This window comes from Lingula anatina, chromosome 10 (assembly GCF_051362555.1).
Source record: "Lingula anatina isolate TDL-2025a chromosome 10, LinAna3.0, whole genome shotgun sequence".
Classification (NCBI taxonomy): Eukaryota; Metazoa; Brachiopoda; class Lingulata; order Lingulida; family Lingulidae; genus Lingula; species Lingula anatina.
This window is the reverse complement of record NC_141776.1, coordinates 5,472,884-5,485,390: the sequence shown is the minus strand read 5'-3', so window position 1 is coordinate 5,485,390 and position 12,507 is coordinate 5,472,884. Positions and strand designations below refer to the sequence as shown.

The following is a 12,507-nucleotide window of genomic DNA, read 5'->3' as shown; positions in this document are numbered from 1 at the left end:
GGCCTACCTGAATGAAAGACATGGTCTGGGTCGTATTTCCGGTGTGATCGGCTCTTAGAATGTGAATACCATTTCCAGAGTAATATGTCTGGTTATTGCAGTTTATAACCCCCCCCCCCCCCCCCCCATACCCGGGTGTTTATTTTTAGCCTGGAGCATTGAAAGCATCTTATAAAGTGCAACCTAAACGAAAGCTGTCTTTGACTTGACATACGCCCTCATCATCGTATGCAACTTTTTTTTCTCGTAAAAACAAGGTTCGCAATTTTGAGGTCAATAAACAAACGGAAATGGCTTTATTTTCTTGGAAGACGTTTTTCCTCTTACGTAAAAACCAGATTACGTGTGGCGAATTTTCAAAAAAGATCGGGTCCATAAAAAGGGATGTGCTCTCAACACGGATCAGACGGCGGTCTCCCTCTGCCTGGAGAAGGAAGACATTGTTTGGTACCTGATTTTTGCAAGATGCTGCCAACAGTCAGCGAAAAGTCTGTCGAATCCGGCGTGACTGTCATCACAGATGGTGGGTCCTCTCGACGTGACAGCGCCGAGGTAAGTGTATCTACTTTGAAGATGTTTAGGCCAGGAGTTTTTTTTTTTTAGCCTAAGTATACAGGGGATGTCAGAGGTGTGTAACCATGCTAAGCTGTAAAACAGCTGCATAATGTGGTGCACACATGTATTTTTATCTTGAATAGTTTAAAGAACGACGATGCTTTGGTCTGAACATTTTACGATGTTTAAATTCAGATTTTGTGAGTGAAATTATTAAAAAGTTTATAGCGGATCACGAGTAAAAACGAAGAAACATCGTTGGATATGACTGCTGTTTATTCACGCAGTGTGAACAGAATTGTTCTGAACAGAAACTGGTGAAAACTATTAAAAGAAAAAAAATATATAATAATAACAATAAATTGAAATATCGAGATAAATAAACCAAGTTTACTAAATAACATAATTTATGTGATCTTATCAAAAAAAATCAATCTTTACAGAGCACATGCGACATTGCCTTTTATACAGTTGACCACGTGTTAGTGTTAGTAGTTTCTTCTCTAACACAATCTAAATAAACATAAGAACATTGTGGAAATGAAATGAAAAATAATAACTATATATGTAATTTCTGCCATGTCGGCAACAAAGTTTTTTAGATGCGGTCTATAGTGATAAACAGAAGCGTTGGTTATATAAACTTCATAAAGGGGCATTTTTTTATTTATATACTTAAAATAAATAATCGGAAAAACGAACAGCGTAGTTTTCTATGTTAAAATTGTCACGAATCTCAGATAAAACTCCTCTTGAATCTTTAAATTTCGTTTTCAACCTGTTGTACAATGTCTAAAAATCATAAGTATTACTATTATGTCATTTTTACATATCATCACCAGCTTTTAAAGGTAAGTAGAATACGCCACAATGCAGAAAGCATTTGGAAAGCTACTCAATGTCTGACTAAGTTTATCATTCGATATACTTTATTTCATATATTGCAGATCATACATAAACTTTTGATTTCAGATCAAGGCGTCGCACAAGAAGTACATCATTGTTGCTGTTGCTGTCGTTGTTGTTGTTGCTGTTGCTGTCGGTGGAGCGTTGGGAGCAGTTCACATGTCTAACAAGGCAGCACAAGATGTGTGGAAGGTGGGTATACTGTGTCCGGCCAATCTCAGCAACTAGGTCCACTTGATGTTCCAGACCCGGGTGCCGTAAAGAAAAGAAAATTAAGTCCGTTCAGTGACTTAAAAAGATCACTTAAATAAGGGAAAAATCGAAATTATATTGATTAACATATCTGATACAGACAGAAAAGAGAAGTACTTTAAAAATATCGTCACCGCGAGCAAATGCATGGATACTTGCAACTGCAAGGGGTGTCAAAATATTTGTTTCTTTTTTAAGTTGTTGGGGAACATTATATGCCAATACATACCAATGTATGAAAATAGTCCACGAAAGCGAATCTCATTGCCTTATATGGTTTTCCAGTTATTATCATTATTTCTTCAAGGAGTACCATATCCGTTTGACTGACAAGCAGGGGAAGAAAGTTGAAGAAAAGGTTCAGGTTGATCTGAAGGACAACATCACCGTGTACAACGTGAACAACGAGAAGTTCCACGTCGCCATGGACAACTCGAGGGTGAGTAGAGGTTTCAACCTAATTGAGAAAATAAATAAACAATAAAGGCTTATTCCACTAGTACTTTGCCAAAAGTGTTGTTTTAAAATTACCTCTCAGTTGAGTTCTTAAGACCGTTGCATCATTCCAGAACAATATTCATTATTGTGGCGCATGTATATATATATATATATATATATATATATATATATATATATATATATATATATATATATATCCGTTTGTTACTCCATTTCCTTTACAATTTATTAATGCTCTGTTCGTTGCACATGTTTTATTCCATTTCAAAACGTGTTTTATTATATTTAACAAAAAAGAAGCCATACAAATTGATTGCTAACGAGCGACGACTAAACAGAGGACGTCAGCAGTTTCAGGAGAAAAGCAACTGAATGTGAGAGTCGGTCCGTTCTTTTGTCAGATCCACAGTGGAGGGCAATTAAAAGAAAGTATAAAAACAAAAGCATTAAGGTCCTACATGGACCTATTGTAAAGGTTGCCCAGTTACGGAAACTGAAAAATACATGTAATGCATTTTTATCAATATATATAAGCCAGTCGTTCTCGTTAAACAGCTTTGCCTGACCCTAAAAGTCTTTGTAAAACTATAACATGATATCATCATTTCAGAGTCTGGTAGTATACAAGATGGAAATGAAAAACAAGTTTGCTTGTTACTTGACTCCAATGAACAAATCTGAAGAGACTGACAGCAAGGACGTGGCCAGCGCTTTGGAACATCCGGTATGATGAACTTGATACCTATTCGGACTTTGAATCTGTGTGAGCATCTTTACATACGCCTTGTATTGAATTTTCATTTAAAAAAATTATAGTGAATACAAGCTTTGAATAACTTGAGTTCACTGAACCTTTTCGTTTTGACTATAGAATGAAAGAACAAAAGATGACGATGATGAAGATGAAGACACCAATGACGACCAAAAGCAATTCGTTGCCAACACCTCTCCAATCAAGGACAAGTCCTTCCTAAGTCCCAGAATGCAGGAATTCTGCAAGGATCTGAAGGCATACTGGCTTACTCAGAAGGACGACAATACTGTAGATGGCGCCAACACCCAAGCACCGGCAGGTACGCACAAGAAAAATCTCTGAAATGTTCCTGTGTGTAGCAGTGACATGAGATTTCTTTTTTACTTTGTATTTAGACACATAGGACGCACAATATAAATTGCAGGTTCCTTTCCTCTCGATTTCTTCCTGTTATATTTTATTTTATTCTATTCTATTCTATTTCAGGAGCTCATCGTCAAAAGCGAGGCTGTCATTGGCACCGTTGCATGAGGTTGCGTCGCATTTGCAGTTGCATCCGTTGTAAAACTTGTAAAAGTTGTAAACGTATTTGTGTTTGGCGTGTATCTAGTGGGTGGTGTCGCAAGTGCCACTAATAAACGCCATCGCGAAATGTCATTCATGTCACTAAGCTTATTGCAACACCTCAGCAGAACTGGATAATTGCTTCCGGTCTCTCTCTCTCTCTCTCTCTCTCTTTCTCTCTCTCACACACACACACACACACACACACACACACACGGAGTCACGCACTTTAGAACATACATGAACATAGTCAACCATTGTAGATCAAAACCTGCACATCACCGTGGCTATTTGATGATTATAAAATATTTGGCGAACTTAATTGTATGATTACTTGATAAGTAACACACATGGGGGCTTAATATATAAGATATATTCAAATAGTCTCTAAGTCAGGGATATAATGCAGATTTCCCTTGCTACTTATTTTGCAAAATGAAGGAAAGAAAACTTGTGACAGTTACTGATTGTGTGGAATTTACCCAATAAAAGAGGCAAAAAGATATATCTTATGTTTTTGTTGCGTTATCAAAGACTTAAAGTTGTGTTTGTGGACTTTCATTCATTTGCGGTCGGTGACAAATGAACATTTGCGGTCGGTTCATTTGTGTAATCGTGGTATGAAAATAAAGCGTTTTTAAAGAGACAATATAAGCGTATTATGAGATCCGGTGTTACCAACCTATCACTTGACAGATTTTTACTGAAATGTTGAAACGCCGTACTCCTCTTTTAGAAACGATTTAGCTGTTTACAGCAATTTTAATTTAAAAATCGTTCTTTTCTTCGGTTTTAAATATTGAGGATGCGAGAAGCCAAGTTATGATAAACAGAATTTATTCCCTGTTAGCATTAAAGTGAAATGAAAATCATTTCATCTTTCTTTTTTTTCTGCTGTCTCAGAATTTCCCTGCGATATGGTGATTCAGAAGGTTCCTACATTCAATCCGTCTTCAATTACCTCCTGGGAAAAGGAGTGGAAACGAACTCTTTAAATTATCACATAGACATTAAAAGGATTTTTTGCTTTTTTGCTTTTAATGATTTTAATTGTTTTATAAAAATCCATAAAATTTGTAAAATGCTCAAGCATTTACTAAAATGCCCTGCTGTAAATCTAGATTTACTATGTCTTTTTGATATGTTTAGTTATTAAATTATTTTTTTCAAAATGGTAAAATATACATGTACAGCAGTACAATAATTTTAAACGATAAAATCAACATATAGCTTCCGAAAAATAATTGAATATATAATTGTGTAATGACATCGCACTTCAGGGACAAATTGTTAATGATCTGCGAGAGAGAGACGCTTAATCAATGCGCTTGTAAAGTGACATCGTTATTAAGCTAATGTATGCAAAGTTATACGTGCGTCTTGGTCCTCATTTTACAAGTGTTCCTGCTTAGCCATATCCACACGATTTAAGGCGATGTAAGTGAAAGTTGTTTATATAAATAGATCTCAAACAAACGCACGACGCTCCTGGAAACATCCATGTGGAATAAATGTCTCAAGGCAAAGAAAAAGACAAATATTTTTCTTCCAAATAGATCATATTTATTATACGCATTTTTTCAAAGTAGATCATCCCCGTCCTCCCTCCCCCTCTCTCTCTCTCTCTCTCTCTCTCTCTCTCTCAAATCAGTAATAAAAGCGAAGAAGCATGACGCTGACGTATTTCATGTGGTTTTATTTGATGTCTACTACATGTATCAATATTGATTTCTATTGCTAATCTATTGCGGCTGATTCATATTTAGTTTGTTCGAAGGCTATTTAAACGTCAACAGGATTATAATGGCATTAATTCTCACATACAGTGTATTAGTTGCTTATCTACATAACGGGCGTCATTCTTTATATCACTGAATGAGCGATTATGCATGCATTGTACTTCAAAAGAAGTAGAATAGACCTACTGATTTATACGATCGTCAACTGAATCAAATAAAAGTTATGACAGTTACTGATTGTAATTATTTTATATTTGTGTTAACTGTATGACGGTCGTGTGTCGAAAGACACCACATGCTGCTGAACTGAACTTTTTATGTCTTTATATCTTTACATGAGTTATGTGGCCATGAAAGCATCCAAATTGCAAAACGTGTTCTTGAAATATACATCAGCCACGCCCACACGGTGTATTTCGAAAATGGTAATCCTGTGATTATTCCATAGAGGTGGAGAGTGATATATATAAAATGTAAATGTAAATGTATGGCATTTCATGAAAAATAATGAAAGTTAAATGCAAAGAGGTATTTTGTCTCTCTCTCCCTCCAACTTGCCATAATCATAGTTAGCACGTTTTAGAGGCCATTTAAATAGCTAATACATTTTTTCAGGAAATACATCTGTTAAGCACGTGACAGACTAAACGTTCTTCATTTGTAAACGCCAAAATTATGCATACTTGCGCGTTAAGAAAAACCACAAATATATTTTTCAGTTTTCGTGGAAGGCATTTTTTTTCACGCGTTGTCTCTCATCCATGGAAATTAGTTTAAATTTCACGAGGAGTGCGTGTAGTATGATTAATCAGATACTTAAAAAGACATAAAGTGTTGTTTAATATATTGTTTATCGTCATTTCATTCTTAAGGCATTAATGTACACGTAATAATGTATACGTGCACGTTGTCCAAAGATCGTTATTTTACGCGTTACACACGCGTTTATATCAGGCGCTAAGGGCAACGACAGGGTTTATGATCATCAAAATACCCAGGAAGAAGATTTTTGTTTGTCTTTTTTCAAATAATGTATCGACCATTTTGCTTATTGAAAAATAAGACAGGCGTTCACATTCCGTTTATGTTTTTATTTTACTTCTTAAAATTGAATAGATACTGCCACTTAACTCCGCCTCAGTTGCTATGGGATGGGCGGGGCTACTGTGGTGTCACGTGATAAGCATAGCCACCTGAACTGTGCAGTCACAAGCGATGGGTGCCATAAGTCTTACGGAGCGCAATCAGACAACATGTGAAAACGAAATCAAGCAGATTAACAGAATTACATTACAAGATTAACAGAAGATTAGAAAGCTGCATTGAAAAATATCTTAACATGCAATTTTATTGTGTATCATATCATAGCCGTAGGCCCCCCTAACTGTGCAATCAGTAAATTCTAAATTTAACGTACATGGGCTTTTGGAAAATGCATACCCTTTTTATTTCAAGGTGAGATAACAATTAGTATCGTAACTTAACTGAAGATGAATTTCTCACTGAAATTGACACATGTGTCGTAAAAATTTGGAACTACAATCCCCTGCCTTTAGTATTACTATGGTTTAAATGTTTTTGTTATGGAGTCATGATTCTATCATTACAGTGTTTTATTGAACAGTTCTAAAAACTGGATTATTCTCGAAATGGAAAGAGGACGCTACACCAGACCTAAAACACCACGCGAGGAACGATTCTGTCCCCACTGTCCTGCAATGGAGGACGAAGTGCACTTCCTACTAGAATGTAGACACCATGTAAAAGAGAGGGAGGGCATGTTAAAACAATTCCCTAAATGTGACATGCATCACCTAGCAAGCAGTGACGAGAAGGTTAAAATCATACTAAACCCAGAAAATGAGAAAGAATTGCACGCTGTTGGTAAATACATCCAGAGGGCAATTTGGAAAAGAAATGAGCATCTGCCACACTGAAGTAGCCTCATCCTGCTATATTATATGAACCATAAGTATGGCACATTAGATACATATAGCTATAAGCCTATCAAAGAAAAATGTGTGTTCACCCAGTGTATAGAACTATTTACAATTGTAATAAGTATTTTTAACTATTTTCAATTGTGATAAGTATTTTTAAACACCGTATACACTGTAATAAATATTCCTCAACACTGTATAAGTAGTAATCCATAGCGATGTATAACTATTTATTTATTTATCTATTTGTAGTATAGAGGGCTAACAAATGTAACTGTCACATTTAATGCTCGAATAAATTATTATTATTATTATTATTATTATTATTATTATTATAAAAAGTATCACGATTTTCACAGATGCTAAGGTAAAAGGAGATATATAAGTAATAGCCGATTTTGCAATTTACACTCCGAAATCGAAATTATGCCGCTATCAGACATTTAAGCCGGCTAAGATGAGAACAATCTAGTGAGACTCCCCATGGGGATAGATCGTTCTAAAATCTGTGGGAATGCAGTCTTAGAGTGCATTCCCAGAGATTTAGATCGATCCAGAGATTTAGAATTAGATCGACCTAACTCCCTGGGGGTTCACGCTAAATTGCAGTCAGCTGAACACGCACCATAGTTAATTACCCCCTTACAGCTTTTAGTAGGCGGGACAGACGCTTAAGCCGGCTAAGCTATCAGTAATCTAGTGAGACTTCCCACAGGGATAGATCGATCTAAAATCTATGGGAATGGGGTCTTAGAGTCCATTTTAGAGATGATGATACAGTACGGTAACATACAGCTTTCATAGTCTTTACCCCGGCTGATGCAATTTTTCTATAAAATAACGGAATATTTCGTTATGATAATGTAACGACTACGTAACGATTTGAAAGTCATTGGGTGGTTATACCCCTGTACAGTCTTATGAGGTAAAAATGTGCAGAATCTATCTTGCGCTGACATGCCCTGTTGCACTTCAAATTTTGCTAGTACAGCAAATCTGAAGGGTTATAATTTTTTGTAAGATCTACATCAGCCTTTTGAAAACTTTTTAAACAATTTTTTAGCAGTTAATATTTCTTTATCGCAGTTTTCCTGGAAAACCTTACATCGTTGCCTTGAAATTGATTCTTGCTTTTGATAATAATAATAATGTTATCCAGTAATGAATGATATCTTTAACCAGTAAACCAGTGCACATTTTACATTCAAAGTAATTTAAATTTATTTTAATGTAACTTTGAAGCTGTATACATTTTGCTGGTATCAGTAATGCTATGGCATAACATTAAAAGACTTACAAATATCCAGGCAGTGCTAGTTTAAGGGAGATTCCAGACGGCGTGCAACTAAATATTCATGGCACCTAATTGCTAGTAATGGCAACTTTAAGAGAAACCGGTGATTTAGCAGTGGGATGACGTTGGCAGCGACATTTTAGTTTAGATTAAATGAGTGGTCTTAGGCGTATTTGGCTTATTTAAGTTTCAGCGAAATAAATCAGGTTATTGCAGCGAGAATCTTATGGAAAAATTGCATATTTGATATCACCCGTACATTGGGGCTTAAGCTTATATTTAGCATGGAGTATTTGAGGCAACATCTAAAGTACAACCTAAATGCACGCTATCTTGGTTTTGACATTTGCCCCTCATCATCATATGCATTTTTGAAAAACAAGGTTCGCAGTTTTGTGGTCAATAAACAAATGGAAATGGCTTTTTTTTCTTGGAAGGCGTTTTTCCTCTTATGTAAAATCTTGGTGAATTTTCAAACAAGATCGGATCTATAAAAAGGGATGTGCGCCGAACACGAATCAGACGACGGTTTCCCTCTACCTGGAGAAGGAAGGACTTGTTTGGTGCCTGCTATTTTTCAAGATGCTGCCAGCAGTCGACGAAAAGTCTGCCGAATCCGGCGTGACGGTCATCACAGATGGTGGATCCTCTCGACGTAACAGCGCCGAGGTAAGTATATCCACTTAATAAAGATGTTTAGGCCAAGAATTTTTCAGCCTTATACAGGGGATGTCAGGGATGTGCAACCATGCTAAAACAGCTGCATAATTTGGTGCACACTTGTATTTTTTATCTTAAATAGTTTAAAGAACGACGATGCTTAAGTCTGAACATTTTGCAATGTTTAAATCGGATTTTGTGAGTTAATTTATCTAAAAGTATCAAGATTATCTTTATATAAAAAATGACATGTTAACTTCATAAAGGTGCACTCTTTTTTAAATTCATACTGGTAAACTATGGAAAAACGAACAGCGTTATTATTTTATGTGTTTAGATTGTCATCTGGAATCTCTAAATTTGTCAGTTTCATTTTCAACCTGTTGTACAAACATTGTATAAAAATCATAATATTATATCGGCTTTACAGATTACCACCTTCTTTTAAAGGTACGTATTTCTAATGAAATACGCCACAAGTGAGAGAGCATTTGGAAAGCTAATTAAATGTCTGATTAATTCCATCTTCACACATTTCAGATCAAGGCGTCGTACAAGAAGTACATCATTGTTGCTGTTGCTGTCATTGTTGTTGTTGCTGTTGCTGTCGGTGGAACGTTGGGAGCAGTTCACATCTCTAACAAGGCATCACAGGATGTGTGGAAGGTATATGTGGTGGAAGCATACTATATCACTAATAATAATAATAATAATAATAATAATAATAATAATCGTAATAATGATAATAATAATAAAAATACAGTAGGGTTAAACTGAATATTTTGAAATTATATTGATTAACACATCTGATACAGGCAGAGAAGAGAATTGCTTTAAAACAGCACCGTGCTCTGCGAGCACTAGTAAGGATAATCTAATCGGCAAAACGTGCCATTTTTTTCTGTTTCTTTTTAAGCTTATCGGGAACACAATATGCCAATATAACCCCTATTGCCTTATATGGTTTTCCAGTGACATTGCTTTTTCTTCAGGAGTACCATCTCCGCTTAACCGACAAACAAGGGAAGAAAGTTGACGAAAAGGTTCAGGTTGATCTGAAGGACAACATCACCGTGTACAACGTGGACAACGAGAAGTTCCACGTCGCCATGGACAACTCGAGAGTGAGTGGAGGTTTCAACTTAACTTAGAAAAATAATAAACAATAAAGTTTTATTCTACCTGATGTATGTCAAAAGGAAAACATGTTGTTTTAAAATTCTTAAGAGTTCTTAAGAGCGTTGCACCGTCATTTCAGGACTAATTCAATGCAGGGGCGGATTGAGGCCGTCTTCTGGGTCTTCCAGAAGACGCTCAGATTTTGAAGTTTACATTGTCGGGTATCTAATTTTGTCTGTCGGAAGACGGTCAAAAATGTAGGATAGATCAACAAAGATAATTTGGAAGACTGTGGTGACATTTCCTTTTTTTTCGTTGCAAATGTTTCATTCCATCAAAATACGTTTTTATCATTTTAACAAAAAAAGGCCAGACTGAATTAATTAGTTGGTTAACGAGCGACGGATTTCTGTAAAAGGGCAGATTACACCACCAGTTTCAACCTTAAAGTCTGTTTTCAATTTATTATAAACAGATTTCATCATTTCAGAGTCTGGTAGTATACAAGATGGACATGAACAGCAAGTTTGCTTGCTTAGCCTTAAAGTCTTTCTTTTCAAACTATCATATGCAGATTTCATCATTTCAGAGTCTGGTAGGATACAAGATGGAAATGAATAACAAGTTTGCTTGTTACTTGACTCCAATGAACAAATCTGAAGAGACTGACAGCAAGGACGTGGCCAACGCTTTGGAACAACCGGTACGACTAACTTTATATTTATTCAGTCTTTTTTTTTTACATTTTTTACATAAACGATACTATTGAATGAGTTTTAGAATATGAAGTTACATTTAGAAATGTGATCAGGGCTAATGGAGCAATCGGAACAATTTACTTTGTATATGCAGACTTTGAATTTGTGCTGACACTTGCACCTTGTATTTAATTTTATTTAAAAAATGTCAGGTCAATTTTAAAAATGAAAATCACGGGAGCTTTGAATAACTAGATCTCACTTAACCTTCCATTTTGACTTTAGAATGAAAGTACAACAGATGACGATGATGAAGACACCGATGATGAACACAGGCAATTCGTTGTCAACACCTCCCCGATCAAGGACAAGTCCTTCCTAAGTCCCAGAATGCAGGAATTCTGCAGGGATCTGAAGACATACTGGCTTACTCAAAAGGACGACAATACTGTAGATGGCGCCAACACTCGAGGCACGGCAGGTAAGCACTAGACATGTCTCGGGAATGTACCTGTATAGCAGCGACGTGAGATTTCTTTCTTACTTTGTATTTAGACGCATCGGACGTACAATATAAATTGCAGGTCCCTTTGGTCTCAATTTCTTCCCGTTGTATTATATTATATTATATTATATTATATTATATTATATTATATTATATTATATTATATTTCAGGAGTTCATCGTCAAAAGCGAGGCTGCTATAGGTACCGTTGCCGGAGGGTGCGACGCATTTGCATATGTATCCGCTGTTTATTTTGTAAAAGGTGTAGACGTGTTTGCATCAGGCGTGTGGTTTGGGTGTGGTGCCACAGGTGTCGTTATTAAATGCCATCGCGAAATGTCAGTAATGTCACTTAGCTTACTTTTTGAGTGCAACACCTCGGCTAAGCTGGAGAATTATTTCCGGCTTCTCTCTCTCTCTCTCTCAGACACACACACACACACAAACACACACACAGCGACACACCCTAGAATATAAACGAACAGAGTCATTAATTGTGAACGAAGACCTTGTACGACAAACTGGCTACCTGAAGATAAAGAATTGTTTTGCGAACTTCATTGAATGATGAACTGATAAGTTACAAACATGGGGATTTGAAAAAGTAATGTTCTTTCAAGAAGATAGTAAGTTGGGGTTACAATGTCGATTTTCCTGCTACGTATATATTTTGCCAAATTAATAAAGCAAAAGAAAAAAAAAAACTTGCGACAGTTACTGATTGTGTGGCATTTACCTAATAAAAGAGGTAAAAAGACATACATTATGTTTTTGTTGTGTTATCAAAGACATAAATTTGTGTTTGTGCACTTTCATTCATTTGCGGTCGGTGAAATGTCACTGCATACCTCTTCTGTAATTGTGTTAACAAAGTAAATAGTTTTTAAAGAGACAACATAAGCGTATTATGAGTTCCGATGTTGCCACCCTTTTTCAAACGGCCTAGTCACTTGACAGAATTTTATTGGTATGTTGAAACGCCATGCTCCTTTTTTTTAAGAAACTTGTATACAGACATTTTAATTTTTCAGACTTTCCCTGCGATATGGTAATTCAGAATGT

At 36.0% G+C, this 12,507-nt stretch overlaps 2 protein-coding genes across 2 annotated transcripts; both read left to right on the top strand.

The window, feature by feature from the left end:
* The first annotated feature begins 392 nt into the window (after positions 1-392).
* On the top strand, positions 393-3,995 carry LOC106151775 (uncharacterized). Its single transcript, XM_086996644.1, has 6 exons — positions 393-552; positions 1,528-1,653; positions 2,021-2,152; positions 2,783-2,896; positions 3,044-3,245; positions 3,413-3,995. Exons 1-6 carry the CDS (start codon positions 466-468, stop codon positions 3,559-3,561), a joined length of 810 nt encoding a protein of 269 aa, XP_086852770.1. The 5' UTR covers positions 393-465; the 3' UTR covers positions 3,562-3,995.
* A 4,753-nt stretch (positions 3,996-8,748) lies between these two features.
* Positions 8,749-12,205, top strand: LOC106151784 (uncharacterized). Its single transcript, XM_086996646.1, has 6 exons — positions 8,749-9,132; positions 9,664-9,789; positions 10,116-10,247; positions 10,832-10,945; positions 11,226-11,421; positions 11,617-12,205. The coding sequence occupies exons 1-6, from the start codon at positions 9,046-9,048 to the stop codon at positions 11,766-11,768; spliced, it is 807 nt and encodes a 268-aa protein (XP_086852772.1). The 5' UTR covers positions 8,749-9,045; the 3' UTR covers positions 11,769-12,205.
* The last annotated feature ends 302 nt before the right edge of the window (positions 12,206-12,507 follow it).